General features: G+C 39.4%; 1 protein-coding gene across 1 annotated transcript in view; it reads left to right on the top strand.

Moving 5' to 3' along the window:
• Positions 1 to 19,833, top strand: part of GPATCH2 (G-patch domain containing 2) — a 182,907-nt gene that overhangs the window by 16,546 nt on the left and 146,528 nt on the right. The window contains exons 3-5 of the mRNA XM_084624428.1: positions 2,281 to 2,342; positions 15,556 to 15,735; positions 16,591 to 16,670. Of these exons, the coding sequence (XP_084480554.1) occupies positions 2,281 to 2,342; positions 15,556 to 15,735; positions 16,591 to 16,670 (322 nt within the window). The remainder of the gene's footprint in view (positions 1 to 2,280; positions 2,343 to 15,555; positions 15,736 to 16,590; positions 16,671 to 19,833) is intronic.

A 19,833-nucleotide genomic window follows, 5' to 3' on the forward strand; every position in this document is an offset into this window, starting at 1 on the left:
ACATCACATTTCTTTTTTAGAATTAACCATTTGGTTGGAGCTTTCAACCGATCTAAAAGTATTTCCTTAATGTATTTTAATCTATTCCCATTTCAAAGTGGGTGGATCAAAGCTTTCTATGGATGGAACTTTTAGTGTATGGCAGCAGAATCTACATGGATGCTTAGTGGGCTGCAGGATAGTACGGGATTAGACTTACACTTCAGCTTGCCATGAACTTGGTAAATGTTTGTATACGCAAGCCCTTATAAAATGGGAACTTGTGTGTGTGGTGGGGAAGAATAATAGATTTTTTTTGTCTTGTTTCCCAAAATTCAAATGGCTGAAAGGATTCCTGAACTTTTTTTTTTTTTAAAAAAAGGAAATACTTTTAGACTGGAAACTTCAGTCAAAAAGTTATTTTTTTAAAAAAGATGTGTGATGTAGAGTTGTAGGACATTTATAATTGTAGAAGTATGCAGAACTGTCTGATGGAATTAAGTGAGGAGGGGATAGTTTGCAGAAAGAAGGCACTAGGATTTGCTTAGCTTTATAGCATTTCAAGGTTCAAGCTCTGCTTGATCACTTTTATAGCTCATAAGATATGCCATATTTGTATTTAGGACCATTATCTTTAGTTAAGTGCTTAAGTCTCTTACTGTACTGGAATAAAAGAGATGTGTAAGTGCTGCTTGTACAGTAAGAAGTCACTGTATACAGTAGAAGATACAGCAGAGTTTTAGAACACAGCTTTAAGAAATATGACAGCTGCACATGTTAGCAAGTCACTGCCTGACTATCTACATCAGGCCCAATTTCAAGCCCCGTTTGAGCGCCTTGTAAAGGAAGATATAAAAACAATTAACCATATAATTAGTTCTAGAAGCTGAAATCAGATATTGCCCAAACGTAAAACTAATTCTGGTTTCAATTTCTGAGAGAGAAATCGGGAAAACTAAATAATTTCAGTTTTTTTTCCAGCAAGCAAATTCATGTCTAAACCAAAAAGCAATTAAAACAGCTAATTTAGGAGTAAGGTTTAGAGCTTACTTTTAAGAATGGGTGTTAAGAATGAAACCAAAAATGAAATATATATTTTTAAAAATACTTACAAGTTGATGTCTAGGTTGAAATATATAAAATGAAGTGGATTTTGCTTCATATTGAAGACAAACTATATAATATAGGAAAAATACTTAAGGTGTTCTAATTTTCCTTAACGTAACATACATAAAAGCATACTACATTGAAAATTAATTTGAAATGCACACCTTTTTCTTGAATTCATGTCTTTAGGTGAACTGACATTTTTTAAAAAATTAATCCATACTTCACTGTAAAAAATATATAAGATATATAGTATTGTGAGAATACAGTTCCCTGAAGAACATAAAAGCATTTCTCCACTTAACCTCTACCCTGGACAAAAACTCAGTGTCATGGTCTGTGCTATAGTTTAAGCACAGGAGGCTGGTTTAATATTTAGACTTTTAATTTACAATAATGTGAGATGCTTGTGTACAACCAAGGGAGAACAAAACACTTTACCCTCTTCCATGATCTCTAATTTTACATATAAGAGTAGATGTGTGTGTATGCTGTGCATCCGTCTTGTAGACCGACATCTTGTTTAAGGCCAAATCAGAAGTTACAGAAAAGTAAATTATAACCTGCATTTTCTGTCTTTTGCTGTTATAATCCTATTGATCATATTCATTTTTCTCAGGGTGACCTTTACTTTGATTTAATGGATTGTCATTACTGCAAACTTTTCTTTCTTACCAAGTAATATAGTTGTAGTGAATCCTTAAGTAATGTATTGTACAGAATATTTGCAAATGTATTGTACAGAATATTTGCAAATGTTAAGAACAGTAGTTCCTTCTCCAGACTCTTGTATTGCATGTGTTGGAAGAAAGGCTTAGACTGCTTTTGTTTTGAGATTTTTTCCCCCCCCATTTTATTGAGCAGTGGTGTTCTGGGATCAAGCTGAATTGGAGCAGTGAACATTTGATGGAAGCAGATGATAAAATGCATCAATTGTGTCAGCTCCTTGTTGCAGTCACATCTGGCTTACTGTCAGGGTCCCATTAGATTCCAGTAGTTTTATGTGACAAAAACAATATGTTCTGTAGTTAATGGAACTAGGTTATTTGCAGTTTGATTAAAAACAAAATCTTATTTTCTTTCAGATTTTTGTCAGGTTTAAGTTCTATCTGAAAACAGCCTCCTGTCTTTAAAATTTTACAACTGAGAGATCAATTGTTCTTTTGATCTGTTTCTTTCTTTTCTTTATTACAGTGAATCTAGCAGCCTGAGCAGCAGTGATGCTGGTTTGTTTACCAATGATGAGGGAAGACAAGGTACTGAAACATCATTATTATTTTTTTTTTGCCAAACTGTATCAGTTAAAATTCGGTAATCATTACGAGTTATTTCATAGGTTGGTGAAATTGCTTTAACAGACTGCCTAGTGAGTTGAGGTATAGCTTTTTTTCCAGCTTCTTAAATGTTATGGAAAGGTGTCCTGTCTCAATGACCTTAAGTATTAAATTCCTTGATTATCTCAAAAGGCTAGTATGTGAAGCTTATAATATTAGGGAAGATTGTATTTTGAGACTGGTATTGAGTACATCTTACATACCTCAATCTCTTCAGTATTCTATCTGACAAGTTCACAAAAGACTGGTAGCCCTTCCCACATTTATCTAGAATGCCTTAAAAAACAAGGGCTGGATATGGTGATAATAATTCTCTGAACAAAGACTAAATGTTTGTTGAAAACATTGGAAAGCAATTATCAATTCATATAATTATTTTCTTGGGGGTGTTATTGGTCAATAGGTAGTAATTTTTTTCAGTGGTGTCACATTACTTTTTTCAGTCCATAGCCATTCAGTTTTTTCATTTTTGATCCTTTCCAACAATAACTTTAATTGAGTTGCAGAGGATTATAACTATACATTTTGCAGACTTGATCTCTATTTCAAGAACTGCATTTTTTCTTTGTTCCCATTTCATGTTGGAACTTGATATTTATCAGTTATTTGTGTCTATTTTATGAGGGTTTCTAATGGAAAGTATTGGTTCTAAAATAGCATTCTTAGAAGATAGTGAGATTAATTGTTGCTCTGTGTAGGAAAGATAATGTCACAACAGATCATCACCATTTTTAATATCTTAATTTTTGCGTTAGTTACTTCAAGGCCTTATCCAAAACTTATTGAAGTCAATAGGGGTCTTCTCATTTACTTCAATGGACTTTGAATCAGGTTAACTGACTTTTAGATCCAGAGAAAGATCTTGTTTTCATTAAAACTCTTAATTGGAAGCAGTATCTGGCCCCTGTTGGTGCATGCCTTTTAGGATCAGTTGAATTTGCTTTAGTAGCAATATTTTCTATTACTTAGCACCATAGCTACTGTATCTTCTGTCACTTACTTTCTTGTAAAAAATCAGTCCCAAATTGATTTCTTAAGTTCCAAATTAGACAATAAAATGTCACTTGCATAAAGTGGAACTATGAAATATATTCCCTAATTTGTATTACCATAATACATAGGAGCCCTAAATCATGAACCAGGACCTCATTCTGCTAGGCGCTGTCCAAACAGATGCTACTTGCCCTAAAGAACTTACAGCAGGGTTGCCAGGTGTCCGGTTTTCCACCAGAACGTCCGGTAGAAAAGGGACCCTGACGGCTCCAGTCAGCACCACTGACCAGGCCGTTAAAAGTCCAGTCGGTGGTGCAGCAGGGCTAAGGCAGACTCCCTGGCTGCCCTGACTCCATGCAGCTCCCGGACGCAGCCGGCATGTCCCTGTGGCCCCTCGGCGCAGGTGTGATCAGGAAAGCTCTGTGCGCTGCCCCGAGCACCGGCTCCGCAGCTTCCATTGTCCGGGAACCACAGCCAATGGGAGTTGCACGGGCAGCACCTCTTGGTGTGGGCAGTGTGCGCCACGCAGAGCCACCTGGCTGCCCCTGCGCCTAGGAATCGGACATATCGGCTACTTCCAGGAGCCACGCAGAGCCAGGGTAGGCAGGGAGCCTGCCTTAGCCCTGCTGCGCTGCTAACTGGGAGCCGCCTCAGGTAAGCACTGCCAAGCTGGAGCCCGAACCCGCACCCCAACCTCCTGCCCCGGATTGGAATCCCTGCCCACACCCTAACTCCCTCCCAGAGCCCACACCCCAGCCCCCTCCCGCACTCCTACCCCAGCCCTGAGTCCCCTCCCGCACCCAAACTCCCTCCCGGATCCCGCATCCCCTCCTGTACCCCAAAACCCTTAACCCCAGCCCCACTCCAGAGCCCACACCCCCAGCGGGAGCCCGAATTCCCTCCCGCACCCCAACCACCACACCAGAGCCCCCTCCCGCACTCCAACCCCCTGCCCCAGACCAGTGAAAGTGAGTGAGGGTGGGGGCGAGTGAGTGAAGGAGGGAGGGGGAATGGAGTGATTGCGGGCAGGGCCTTGGGGCGGGGCAGGGGTGTTCAGTTTAGTGCAATTAGAAAGTTGGCAACCTTAGTTTACAGTGTATAAAACAAGATACAACAGATGGGTACAGACTGATGGGAGAGTACAAATAAGCAATGAGACAATATTGGTCAGCATAACAGACAGTGGTGTCTGCACACCAGTACCCGAACTGTTGTTAAGATTTTTACAGGCATCATGGAAAAGGATAGTTTCTTAAGGAGGGATTTGAAAGAGGATAATCGAGTAGTTTTGCATATGTTCACAGGCATCTCTTCCCAAGTGTAAGGGGCAGCATGAGAGAATGTACAAAGCTGCTTGTTTGAAAACTTAAGAAGTGGGCAATGGAGGCATAATGAGTTGATCAAAAGTGGGAGATGATACTTGGATAGTGAATGAGATATTAGGTAGGGTACGGATTTCTATCTAGTAGGATATGGCTGCCAGTGACTCTACTGAAATGGAAAAGAGGCCCTCTTCATAATGTAAAGGATTCACAGTTGCGACCATTAACCCAATCTTGAGCTTTGAGGTGGTTGTGCAGATGTTAATTCATAACATAATTACTATTAGAAAATCTACTTTTGAAAAGACTGAAATACAGGCTAATTGTACTCTGAAAGGTCTAACAGGCTTGTGATAAAAGTTCTTGTTTTGGTGACATTCAGTAGTCTTCTAATATTGCCCAAACACATTCTTTTAAAGATGACACTGATTATACTTGCACACAGACTCCTTAACACCTTCCCCCACCCCAAAAAACCCCAAACCCTACATTAAAAGAACATAAACCTGAAAAATCAAGCACTAAGAAGTTAGGAAATGCCAAAATTAAGGTTGCCTGTGCAGCCTAAATTCAGTCCACTTGTGTGTATTCGTTATGAAATGCACAGTCTGTGTCTCAAAAGATCATCCACAATACCATCTTATCTTGCTCTCAGAGGGCTGGATCATTTCATATGACACTGCCTCTGAAACAGCCTTCTCTTTTGGAGGCTTCTGCTTCTGTCTCACTCCTTGCCCTGGATCAGGTGTGGGTGTTAAGCTTCTCCTTTCCTGTTCCTGCTGCTTCCAACCTGTCAAGGTTCCTTCCCCACTCTGAACTCTGGCGTACAGATGTGGGGACCTGCATGAAAACCCCCAAGCTTATTTTTACCAGCTTAGGTTAAAACTTCCCCAAGGTACAAACTTTTACCTTTTGCCCTTGGACTTTATTGCTGCCACCACCAAGCGTCTAACAGATATATAACAAGGAAAGAGCCCTCTTGGAAAGTTCTCCCCCCCCCCCAAAATCCTCCCCAAACCCTACACCCCTTTTCCTGGGGAAGGCTTGATAAAAATCCTCACCAATTTGCATAGGTGACCACAGACCCAAACCCTTGGATCTTAAGAACAATGAAAAACCAGTCAGGTTCTTAAAAGAAGAATTTTAATTGAAGAAAAAAAGTAAAAGAATCACCTCTGTAAAATCAGGATGGTAAATACCTTACAGGGTAATCAGATTCAAAACATAGAGAATCCCTCTAGGCAAAACCTTAGGTTACAAAAAGACTCACAAGCAGGAATATACATTCCATTCAGCACAGCTTATTTTCTCAGCCATTTAAACAAAACAGAATCTAACGCATATCTAGCTAGATTACTTACTAAGTTCTAAGACTCCATTCCTTTTCTGTTCCCGGCAAAAGCATCACACAGACAGAGAGAACCTTTGTTTCTCTCCCCCCCCCCCCAAGCTTTGAAAGTATCTTGTCTCCTCATTGGTCATTTTGGTCAGGTGCCAGCGAGGTTATCCTAGCTTCTTAACCCTTTACAGGTGAAAGGGTTTTTCCTCTGGCCAGGAGGGATTTAAAGGAGTTTACCCTTCCATTTATATTTATGACACAACCTCTCCTTCCTCCCCCTTCTTTCTCAGTCTTTGAATAGCTTTGCATCTGACTCTTCTCTCCCACTCTATCTTGTTATCATCTGCTGTCCACCATACTCTTCCCTATCAGCCTTCCTCTCTGATTTGCCTCCTGGCTCTCTCTTCCTCTACTCACAATCTTCCACGCTCATCTTAAATTACTTCAGCTTCCATATTGCTCACCCATCCAATCCCTTAGCTTCACATTCCCTTGCCCTCCTGTCTTTATTCGATCTGGCTGAATTCTGCCTCTCACCAAAGAGGCTGTTCACTTGACATGGTCTTCACCAATCACTGCTCACTCTTCTGATTTTTGTTTTGATGAGTTTCTCCTATCTGACTGTCTGGCTGACTGAAACAGCATCTGTTTCAGCATCATCCACCCCTTCTTTTTCTCTCACCCTGTAGCTTAGGCTTTCTGTAACTTCCCATTCATCAGTGTTGATGACTTCTCCTCTGCTCTCAGCCTTCTCCTCCCTGCCCTCTCTTCCCTTTCTGTTGTTGATGTAGTTCACTCTCTCCATACTTTATTCTCCTCCACCTTTGGCTCTTGTGCCCTTCTCTCCCATCACAATGTCTAACTTGCCAACCCGCAGCCCTGGCTCACCTCCAACATCTGCTTCCTCCACTCCTACTCTCTCAATGCAGAGTGACTGACAGAAATCCTGTGACCAGGCTGACTTCCTCCACTACAGATACGTTCTCTCCTCCTTTAGTTCTGCCATCTTCTTTCCCAAACAACTCTACATCTCTAATTTAATCAATCCCCATGCCTCTAGTCCCCTTTTTACCACCTTTAATTTGCTCCTCAAACTCTCCCCTTCTCCTGCCTCGATTTCTCAATCCATAGAAGATCTCACTGATTTGTTCTAAGAGAAAACTGATAAAATATGTCATGAACTTCCTTTGCCATCCTGCAGCTCTCACCTCCATGTCCCTTCACACACTCAGAAGTTTGACTGCTTTCCTCCTGTAGCCTTTCCACCTGCCCCAATGACCTCATCCCAGCTGCTGACCTTGCTCATGCCCACTCTCGTCCCAGCCTTACTTTTTTTCCTTAACCTTTCACTCTTCTCTTGCTCTCTCCTCAAAATAGAAGCATGCTTTAGTCTCTTCCATTTTATTAACTCCCTCCCCGCCCTCCCCCCCCCAAAAAAACCCCAAACAACCCCCCGGCTTCTCCAACTACCATCCTGTATTCCTTATACCTTTCATCTCTGAGCTCCTTGAACATGCTGTCTACAGTTGCTGTCTGGAGTTTCTCTCTTCTTCTAATTCTATTTTAGAGCCGCTCTAATCCATCTTCCATCCCTTGAACTGTGCTACAACCCCTCTTGCCAAAGTCTCTAATGAGCTTTTCCTATCCAAGGCTTAAAACAGGTAGTTCATCCTCATTTTCCTTGACCTATCAGCTGCCTTTGACATGATCAGCCATGCTGTTCCTGAAATCTTGTCCTCCTTTGTTTTTCATGACTCTGTCCTTTCCAGGTTCTCCTCCTACCTCACCATTCACTTTCTCAGTGTGTCATTCAGAGGATCCTCCTCCTCCTCCTCCTTCCCCTCCCCCAGCTTTCTATTGCAGTTCCATAGGACTCCATCCTTAATTACCTTCTGTTCTTCCTCTAAATCGTGGCATCTCAGTCTTTTTCTTTCAGAGGCCCCCATCCCCCCTCCAACATGCTATAAAAACTCCACAGCCTGGCCAGGGGAGGGAGGGCTTCTGCCGGGGCTCAGGGCTTCAGCCCCATGGGGTGGCTTGCACCGGCTCAGGGCTTCCATACTGTCCTTGATCTGACAGTTTCAAAGTACTTTACAAACAAGAATGAACGACAGAGTTATCGCCACACCATATTACCAAGACACAAGCAACACCTGTATAAGTGCCTCCTAGATTGAAGCCTTAAGGTCTAAAATATCTGGGGTTTCATTTGGATAAAAATAGGATCTCCTTTATTGTGACTAGTCAAATGAAAAGGAAACATTTGTATTTTTGGAGTCTGAGTATTTAGGGCATGCAGTGTATACAGTCCTTAGGCATCCAAATAGTATTTTTGTGAGTAAGATTTACAGTGTGGGGACACTATTTAAACAGAAATTAAAAGATACTCTGCCAAACGTCAAATCCCTGTAAGCTGCATGGAAACCTGACACCATAATAGAGACTCAACTTAAATGTATACCCCAAATTAAAAAACGTAGTAAGAGAACCAAAAAAGTGCCACTATGGATAAACAATAAAGTAAAAGAAGCAGTGAGAGGCAAAAAGACATCCTTTAACAAGTGGAAGTTAAATCCTATTGAAGAAAATAGAAAGGAGCATAAACTCTGGCAAGTGAAGTGTAAAAATATAATTAGGAAGGCCAAAAAAGAATTTGAAGAACAGCCAGCCAAAGACCCAAAAATAATAGCAGACTTTTTTTTTTAAGTACATGGGAAGCAGGAAGCCTGCTAAACAACCAGTGGGGCCACTGAACGATGGAGATGCTAAAGGAGCACTCAAAGACGATAAGGCCATTGCGGAGAAACTGAATGAATTCTTTGCATCAGTTTTCATGGCTGAGGATGTGAGGGAGATTCCCAAACCTGACGCATTCCAAGTCTGAGGAACTGTCCCAGACTGAGGTGTCGTTAGAGGAGGTTTGAAATAAATTGGGGCTGTTTAATTGCATGATTAATCGCACTATTAAACAACAATAGAATACCATTTATTTAAATATTTTGGATGTTTTCTACTTTTTCAAATATGTTGATTTCAATTACAACACAGAGTACAAAGTGCACAGTGCTCACTTTATATTAATTTTTTATTACAAGTATTTGTGCTTAAGAAAAACAAAAAAAATAGTATTTTTCAATTCACCTAATACAAGTACTGTAGTGCAATCTCTTTATCATGAAAGTTGAATTTACAAATGTAGAATTATGTACAAAAAAACCTTGCAGTCAAAAATAAAACAATGTAAAATTAGAGCCTGCAAATCCAGTCAGTCCTACTTCAGCCAATCACTCAGACAAACAAGTTTGGTTACAATTTGCAGGAGATAATGCTGCCTACTTCTTGTTTACAATGTCACCTGAAAGTGAGAACAAACATTCACATGGCACTGTTGTAGCCGGCGCCGCAAGATATTTACATGTCAGATGCGCTAAAGATTCATTTGTCCCTTTGTGCTTCAACCACCATTCCAGAGGACATGCGTGCGTCCATGCTGATGACGGGGTCTGCTCAATAACGATCCAAAGCAGAGCAGACTGACGCATGTTCATTTTCATCCTCTGAATCAGATGCTGCCAGAGTTCCCTCCCCGCTCTGAACTCTAGGGTACAGATGTGGGGATCTGCATGAAAGACCCCCTAATCTTATATTCTACCAGCTTGGGTTAAAAACTTCCCCCAAGGCACAAATTCCTTTCTTTGTCCTTGGAAGGTATTGCTGCCACCACCAAGTGATTTACACAAAAAGTCAGGAAAGGGTCACTTGGAGTCCCTATTCCCCCAAAATATCCCCCCAAACCCATTTACCCCCTTTCCTGGTGAGGCTTGAGAATAATATACCAACCAGTTGGTTACAATGTGAGCACAGACCAAATCATTTGGTTTTTAGGACACTGAAAACCAATCAGGTTCTTAGAAGAAGAATTTTATTTATTAAAAAAAAAAAGTAAAAGAATCACACCTGCAAAATCAGGATGGAAGGTAACTTTACAGGGTAAATAAAAAGATTTAAAACACAGAGGATTCCCCTCTGACTCTGCTTCACAGTTACAAAACAAGAATGAAACTACCTCTTAGCATAGGGAAAATTCACAAGTTAAAAGAAAAGATAATGTAACGCATTTCCTTGCCTTACTTACAGTTTTTGTAATCATAGATGAATCATTTCAGGTATGTTTTCAGGAGATGTTTTACCTGCCTGGTCCCTCTCTCTCTCCATCTGGAGAGGGAAGAAACAAAGAGAGCACAAACAAAACCTCCCCCCCAAAGATTTAAAAGTATCTTCCTTCCTTATTGGTCCTTTCGGTCAGGTGCCAACCAGGTTATTTGAGCTTCTTAACCCCTTCAAGTAAAGCGATTTAGTACAGCTTCCCAGGAGGGATTTTATGTTACCCGTATCTTTGTTTATGACAGCTGCCACCAGCAGAAGGTTGATTTTCTTTTTTGGTGGTTTGGGTTCTGTAGTTTACCTATTTGAGTGTTGCTCTTTTAAATCTTCTGAAAGCATGCTCCGCACTTCGTCCCTCTCAGATTTTGGACGGTGTTTCAGATTCTTAAACCTTGGTTCGAGTGCTGTAGCTATTTTTAGGAATCTTCCATTGGTACCTTCTTTAAGTTTTTTGTCAAATCTGCTGTGACAGTGTTCTTCAAACGAACATGTGCTGGGTCATCATCTGAGACTGCTATGATATGAAATATATGGCAGAATGCAGGTAAAACAAGAGGAGACGTACAATTCTTCCCCCCAGGAGTTCAGTCACAAATACAATTAACGCATGTTTTCTTTTTAACGAGCATCATCAGCATGGAAGCATGTCCTCTGGAATGATGGTCGAAGAATGAAGGGGCATATGAATATTTAGCATATCTGACACACAAATATCTTGCAACGCCGTCTACAAAAGTGCCAAGCAAACGCCTGTTCTCACTTTCAGGTGACATTGTAAACAAGAAGTGGGCAGCATTATCTCCTGCAAATTTTAACCAAACTTGTTAAAAGTTAAGCTGTGAGCTCGAGGGCCAGCTTAAAATGGCTGGCAGGCCGGATCCGGCCCATGGGCTGTAGTTTGCCCACCCCTGCACTAAGTTAAAACAAGATTAGTTTAGATGTCATAGGTTGTGTATTTCTTTGCATTTAATGGATGCAATGTTCATGAAGTACTGCATAATTCTAGGGTTCCTGACACACACTATTGGTTTTTGATATACCACTGATTATGCTGGGACTTGTAGTTGCACATACTACAACTTAAATCAGACCGTTCTGCTATAATTGCTTTTTTACATGTCTTGAATGGTTAAATGCCTAAACTAAACTATGAGAAAGTTTGGTTTGTTAAAATGTTGGCTCAGTATTGTCAATTTAAACTGCCTTTAAAAAAATTTTATTCAATTTTCCTCCAAAAAATAAGGCGGGGGGGGGGGGGGAGAACAGATGAGTAAAGGAATGGGAAGGGAGGGAAAGGGAAGGAGGGCAGGGAGCTGAAAGGAGTGCAGCATCTCAATCTCCATCTGCTAGGAACCTATTAAACATTTATAAAAAAAAAAGTTAGACCAAATCTTTTTGTTAGGAGTTCACTAGGGATCACAAATCCATTTTTTAATACAGGAGCATGTAGTGAGCACAGATAGTTAATCTTGTTGGAGTCCTTTAAGGAAGTTTTCTGACTCTTAAGGCTTTTGAAAGACATGGGTCTCTTCTCCATGCTGTACATGAACATGGCTTGAAACAGTTTATAGTATTTAAGACCTTTTTTGCAGCTAGCTATGTTCCTTGCACTATTGAAGGCAGCCCTGTGTTCACACTATGTCCAGCAAGGTCCTGAAAAATCATGATCCTAGGATTAAAAGCACTCCAGCATTCATTCTTCTCCCTAGCTTCCTATGTAATAAACTAAGAAAACATTTGAGGAAATGGACATTTGGTTTACTGCCAGGGCAGGCTGAGGGGTAAAGTACTTTTATGTCTCTGGTAAATCTACAATCTCTGCACAGAGCTGGGGGACAAACTCAACAGATTTCCCCTTTCATCCCCCTCTAGGACCCCCACAATTTGCAAGTTACTACACGAGGATCCAAAGGTTTCTTATTTGTTTTCAAGGAGCTGATCTCACAGATATTATGCTGAATTTGAGTCTGGATACCTAGATTTGATATTCAGCGCCAGATACAAGTCCCTCAGCCTCCCTTGCACACCCAGGCAGATTTAACAGGGAAGAGTCAAATGTAATTATAGCCAACATCATGACTTTCCTCATCCGAAAGTTCTGCAGCCGCTGCTCGTCATCCCAGACGTGCATGATGATGTGATCCCACCACACAGTGCTTGTTTCCCAAGCCCAAAAGCACTGTGGTCAGCACCTCCGTGAATGCCACAAGCAATCTCATGTCATAGCTACTACATGTGGCAACATCAATGTCAAACTCCTCTTGCCTTTTGTAGTTTAAGGAATAACTCCACTACCACTCGTGACATGTTAGTGAGAGTCAACAGCGTGGGATCCATTCCTGCAGACCGAAGAGGCAGAGCACACAGTACACAGACTGTTGAAAGATGGTGCCAAATGCGGACGGAAGCACAGGGATTGCTGGGATGCAAAGCAATGCATCATGGGGCATTGGGACAGGACCCAGGATGCCCGGTGACACCACTCTTCGTGGCAGAAGAGGAAGAGATGCTCTGTGGTATAGCTGCCCCCAGAGTGCACCGCTCCGAATACCGCTGCAAGTGCTGCAAGTGTGAACATGCTATTGCGCAGGCAGCTGACAGTGTGAACACACGACAGCGGTTTCCCTTCAGCGCTCTCTGAGCAGCGCTGTAACTCCTGGTGCTGTAACTCTGCCAGTGTAGACATACTCTTAATTAAACAGTCAAATACCTAGATACGAGTAAGTGGCCAAATAAACAACATCTTGCAAGTCAGGAGGCTCGGGTTCTGTTTCGAGTTCTGCCATGGACCTGCTGTGTAGCCTTGAGCAAATTACTTCATCTCTTTGTGTGGTAGCTTCCCAATAACCAAAATTGAAATGATTTATACTTCACTTCCTTTTGAGGTATAAGTATTGTTATTCTACATACTATACAGTACCAGTAGTTGCCAGTCTGTTTAATGCTGAAGAACTTTCAATGCAGTCTGTTGCTTGATGGAAGTGTGATCACAGAGAGTAACTACACAAAAGCTGGGCAGCAGATTGCTGTTTACAAATCATGTTTAGCCACCAGTGATCCATTCATTATCTGTTTTTTTTTCTTCCCCACAGTTTCTGAACTTAAATCTGGGTACAAGAAAATCTGCTTTTCTCCATATCAGACATCAGCCTAATTTGAATAATCAGTCCCAATTGTTGGGGCTTGAGCTTGGCAGAGTTGTTAATTACAAGTCATTTTTAGTATTGCTTTATCCTTTTCTTCTGTTCACAAATTTCATTTCTTAGTTATAGGCTGTTTCATTTTTAACCAACTTTCTGAACAAATTTGAACAAATTTCACTAGTACAAGAGTTTGTGAAAAACTAAACGAAAGGGGTTTGAATAGAGCCAGATTGAAATATAGTACAAAATTAGCTAAAACATTTGCATGCTTTTGTCCACCACTATTCTTCTAGCTCTGTTGAGGATCATCATGGATTAGATCCATAGAGAGAAACTTAGCTTGACCTTGAGGAAGGCGAGGATAGAATTAATGAGGGACAGACTTTGTGAAAAGTCACAGCAAAATAGATATGTGCCAGTGTGAGAATTGGGAGAGTGAAATATGCTGAATTCCTTGATAGATATTAGGTGTACAAAAAATCCCTGTTTCCAGCTTCCGCCTCCTGCTTCCCCGTCCTCCCCACTTCTGTGTTATTGCTCATTTTACAGGTGGCTTTTTTCCCCTCTTCTTATTTCTTCTCTTATCCTTTTCTGGAACCTATCAATTTATAATTTAATCCGTAAGGGATCAGTGAGATGATCTTGATTCTTCTTAATATGGACTCAGTCAGGCCAGAACTAGCACTTTCAGCCAGTAGTGGTATGCTTGGCCTGGTATTGGGGAATTGCCTCACATTTGAATTATAAAATTAAATCATTGTGGATTATTGTAATATCTGTTTTTCCACTTTTCCTCAAGGCTCTGCTTGGATTTTCATGACAATGTGTTCTTTTTGTTGTCAGAGTGACAATGACATTTAGCACAATCAAAGTGGAAGTAACAAATTGCTGATCATGTTACATGATTATCCCATATTCAAATATTAAAATATGCTTGGATACTTCACAAAATACATCTGATATGTAGGTTATTCTGTGGCTGACATAAACTTGACTGTGTAAAGCCACCTATTTAATTAAACAAATTTAAATGAATAATTTTCCTTAAATGTTTTTATCCCATGCATATTAAACGTTAAACATTCATGTAATGTGTGTTTCGTGTAGTCTTGCAGATTTAAAAATGTGAAAGGCACGGTACAGTTTTATACATGGAAATAGTTATGTTAGGTTATGTGCAACTACACTACCAGGCATGGTACCAGTCTGATAGCATACTTCTTTTAAAACTCCTGGATTTAAGGACAGTTAGTGAAGTCTTAAGAGGATATTGTCGGATTTAATGGATTTCCTTCTAAATGGAGGGAAGTAAGTGGGAATTAGCAGCTCAGGACCTCAGTGATAAAATGATGGCCTCAAAGTTTTGTTTAAAATACAGTGCTCTGTACTCTTCTTTTTTACTACCTCTACATGTTTGTACAAAACAGTGTTTTTAAAACTTAGCAGTTCACCTTTAATTAAATGTTTTGGGGGGGGACTACGACTATTTTTTATATCAGATTAGTTAAAGACAGACTTTGATGTTATTTAATGTTGAATTTTTCTTGCTTTTGCGATTGTCTCTAATATTTACTGAAAATGTCCATAAAATATTTTTTGTTAAAAATGTCCAACTTTATAATGCAATACAGTGCATTTCTCAGTATATTTCATGGTACTGTCACTTTTCATTTAAAATCCACTTTTTCAAAACTTATTTCTTAATAAACTTAATCAGATTAATTTTATTTAGTCACATCTGTTCATGATTTTCCCCCCTTTTACATGCCATACAAATCACGAAATTACGCTAATTATATACCATTATCAGCTTCAAAGAACTGGTTTCACAGTTTTATACCTTTTAATTCCCAGCAGGAGATTAAGGCTTGTTTTTTTGTTAATGGGGAAAGTGCAGTAATTTAAATGGATTTCCCTGCAGTTACCACCAAAGGATTAATCAGTTTTATTGTTTTTCACTTTTCTAAATTGGTTCTAAAACAGAACATTTTGTGTGTTTTTATTGATGGCATTACTTGTTATGCTATTAAAACGTATTCTCCAAGCAGAGTTGCTATATACAAATAATTGTAGTACAACTATAAAGCAAGAAAAAGAGATTGTGATTACAAGCGTGGTTTCTCTGGATAATAAACCTGTATTTGGTGGCGGGGGTGGTTATTATATTTACACAGGTGATGATGAGCAGAGTGACTGGTTTCATGAAAATGAATCTGGCGGTGCGTGTGGAATCACTGGGGTCGGTCACTGGTGGGAACAGGACTCAACGGAATTGGAGAAAGAATTGCCTGATCCAGTCTTTGAAAGTATCTTAACTGGTGCTTTCCCTCTTATGTCCCATTCAGGGAAGAGAGGTTAGTAACACTCAAAGGCAGAATAATATAGTAGCTGGGGTTCAATGGAAAGATGTCTGTAGCCTGCATCTGATATGTAAAGTATGTTGTGGTTGGTCTTGATCTTGGAGTTTCATCAGCTTGAGAATTTTCAAAAAAACTTTTAGAGCAGTGCTAAGACTGGGAATGAGAGAGAAATTTGCCAATGATTGCAAAGTTCAGAAGGTATGAGATTGATTCTTTTTTCTTAGGCCGTTGTCTTGCAAATCTGTACTCCCACAAGGAGTCCCATTGATTGCCGTGACTTCAGTGTATTTGTTTGGGAACATCTACATTGCAGTCGGATTCAAAATGTAGTTTGCAGCTTGTATAGACATACGTGATCTAGGTAGGTTGCTAAAAATAGCAGTGAGGGCGCTGCAACATCAGCTCAGGCTTCAGTGAGGGTTGCACAAAGCCAGCCCCCCCCCCCCCCCCGGATATGTACTCACTTGTGCAGACTATGCCAAAGTTCACACCTCTGTGTCCTCACTACTGTTTTAGCAAACTAGTTAGATTAAAGGTAGCACAGATATGTCTACACAAACTGCAAATCTGCAACCCTTGATCAGTACAAATGTACACTTTGTGTGGGTCAGGGTTTGCAGAATCAGGCCTAAGCTTGTAATTCAACAGCTTTCATAAAATAATTCAGTAGCTTTAGAAATGAAGCAAAATGGTGCAGCTATAAAATCAACAACAAATTAAAATATTCTTTGTTATTGAAAGAAAATGTTTTATATTCCTTTTGGTTCCCATCTCCTACTGTAACTTTAGGAATGTGATTGTCTGTAATATAAAATACTTCTTAAACTGAGCTCTAATGCTTGCTTGTAGGTTTCCAGAGTAGATTTAGTCATCTTCATGGAATGCCAGCAAGGAACATCAAAAAGGTTTCAGGAAACCCAGCTACACTGGTAGGTGTGCTTTTTTTTCATTCAAACCAATTTGAACTGTGTTTTCCATTATTATAACAAAACAAACAGAAACCAAATGCATATTCCTCTTTCATTGATATCTTAATGTTTGTATATAGCTGAAATGATTCATTCTTTTACAGTGTGCAAATTGGAATGGTAAGACTCTACTGTAAGCTAGTTCTTCTAACACTTTTATGTTTGTTTTTAATTCTTCTCCTTTCAGCAGTGATATTATAATGGAATGATCCAAACAAACTGTTAATTAGAAGACTGTTCCTTAATGCTTTACCTTATGAACTGTAGGGGGGAAAAAGTCAAAGAAAAATGCACGTTTCAGTATATGGCAGATGTATGTGAAGAAAGGGATATTTATCTAAAGCAAATCACATTGTAGAGAGAGATTATTTTTACTTTTTAACTTGCCTTTTTGTAAAGGAGCATCAAAACTGATAAGTTACTCAAATGCACCTGATACTAAGTGTATGTGGCACATAGGATTAATGTACTGTTCTTTTTTCTGTGGAGAACTCTCATCTCTTTCACCTTCAACTTTGTCTCTTTTTTTTGTTTTTTTTTGTTTAGGCCATATGTTATTAAAATGAAGTTAGTGATCTAATACTCATATATGCACATCACAAAATCCCCAGAGCCTCTAAGCACAAATATTGTTATTAAAGGTCCCCTCAGTTGTAGGAACAACAATGTTGATAAAGAAGAGAGAAAAACCAGTTATCACTGCCTCTCCCACTCCACTCCCAATTCTGCTTTTTTCAAATAAAACTGTATGGGTTTGAAAACTCTTTTTAGAGGGAGAGTGAAAGAAAAAGGAGGGACAGCTTTTAAAATAATGTTTAAAAAAGGACTCACAGAAGTGAGCTATAATTCTTTATCAGAATGGAAGTTGAGAGGCAAAGGGAGAGCTCATTTCAATACAATAACTTGAAGGTTCTCTCTGGTAGTAACCATATCCTCGAATCATAAATTCCAAGGCCTTCAGCCTCATCCTCTAACGTCTTTATCAGAGAACACTGTTAATTTGCTTCATTAGAATAACGTGATGATGGAAACTGTAAAAGGTATTACATATGCAGAGCATAGAAAAGCTGTACTGGAAATTTAACCCTTTTGGAAGAAGGGAAATTTTGTAATTGAAATCTTTGTCCAATAATTGCCATTCAGAGATGAATAAGACACTTTAAAACCTTGGCCTATGAATTCTACCTTTAGTAGTCATGAATTAGATGAATGCTATCTAGTTCTTGGTTTCAGATCTACCTATTTTTATTTTTGGTTTAATGCTTACTTGAACATATCTGGGATTTGTAGCCCATTTTCTAGTCTTATTGCAATCTCGCTCTGGTATTTTATAGGAGCTATTACAACTGATAGGTTAGCTTCATGGTATTGATGATACATAGCTTAACCACCTTAAAAACTGCCTTTCCCCTCTAAATAGTAAAAAGGTGATTAAATTTCAGTTGATGGGAATATACTGCATATGTGTATATATAACAAGAGATGTGTTGCTTTCTGCTACAAGTTCTGGATTGTTATAAGCACCCATCTCCTTTTCAAGAAAACCTCATGTGTATTAATAATAAAGTAGTTTCCTGTATAACAACTTCATGCTATTCATTAAAGAAAGATAACTGAATTATCACTAGATGGTAAATTTATTGTTACCTTATATTCTGACTGTGTGGTATGTTCCTAGAGACAGTTTCAAAGGAGGGTAAAATACCCTGCAAAGCTCCATATCTAGGGGGGGAAGTATGGGCAAATGTACAGCTAGCTGTTAGCTTGAACAGTTTCCTGGTCTGCATGCATCCTGGGCGTCCGGTTATTTTTGCAGGCACACCCATCACATCCAACTTGGAAATTTTGGTTCTTCATGTCAGAACACACAAGATTGTTTTCAGAGTGTTATCAATGAGTGATTTTCAAAGACAATCTTTTAAATACACCAATCCAGTGACAAAAAGAAAAAAACCATTTAATACCTGTGACGTCTGATAACGCAGAACAAGAAGTAATTAGATTACTGCTGTTAGATTGTTACACTGAAGAGCTAGAATGCTTTTAGAAAGATTAATATCCTGAGCAAAGAAGAATACTGCAGACTGAACCCATTGAACAGAATGTGATGGTGACCTAATTTTTTCATTTTTAACGGAGATGAATCTGTGATGTCTGCTCAAGAGCAGTGATACAGACTTGAAAAGAAGAAGAGGGGAAAAATGGACATTCTACAATGAGGTATGCCAGTGTATAACACACACATTATAAGGATTATATTTAGTCTAAGTACATATACATTGTACACATAGGCCCCAATCCTGCAATAAGTTCAGTGCGGATGAACCCTTGTATCTTTGCAGAGCTCAAGACAATGGGGCTCTACAAAGATGCACGGGTCTACTGGCAGAAATTCTGTTGTAGAATCAAGACCATGGTAATTAATGAAATCCTGAAAACATTTCTGAGGTGCTGTGGAAGTGCAATTTTTTATTTATGGTAATACTTTGTTACATGATCTTCCTCTATTAAGGAAACAAAATTCATGTTAAATGTAAGATCACCAGCTGTCATAATTACCTATTACATTTTGTATTTTGGGGATAGCACCTTCTTATAATACTGAATGCCTTCTTCGCATCTTGTTTCTGTTACAAGACATGGGGGCTGAGACTATAGGGTGGGATATCTGTGTATCAGTTGGGTGGTTTTTAATTTACGTTATCCCCAACTTGGCACACAGATCGTCTGTCAGAAAAATATTCAGACATACGTTTTAATGGGCCTGTTCTTACATTTGAACAAATTTTAAACAGACTCCGTTTCTGTCATTAGTGGGTAGACATATATTGAACAGTGAGAATAATATAAACATTGAACCGCTGCTATTCACTACGCATCGTCCAACCTGCACACTGAATAAGGCATGGGTCCTATAGAAAAATAGTTTATGCTTATGTAATTAAATTAATATATTGTAATACGTAAACACAAAGAGGTAGCGACAAGGTTGGAAGACAGCCTTAAATTTGGCATTTCGTGATATGAATGCTTTACTTTGCAGCCTCAACATTTTTAACATAGTTCTTTTTTTAATTATTATAAATACCTGTGTAATTTTTCTGTACGCTAAACCTTTTACTTA

Source organism: Lepidochelys olivacea (genome assembly GCF_965140295.1).
Source record: "Lepidochelys olivacea isolate rLepOli2 genome assembly, chromosome: 3".
Taxonomy (NCBI): Eukaryota; Metazoa; Chordata; order Testudines; family Cheloniidae; genus Lepidochelys; species Lepidochelys olivacea.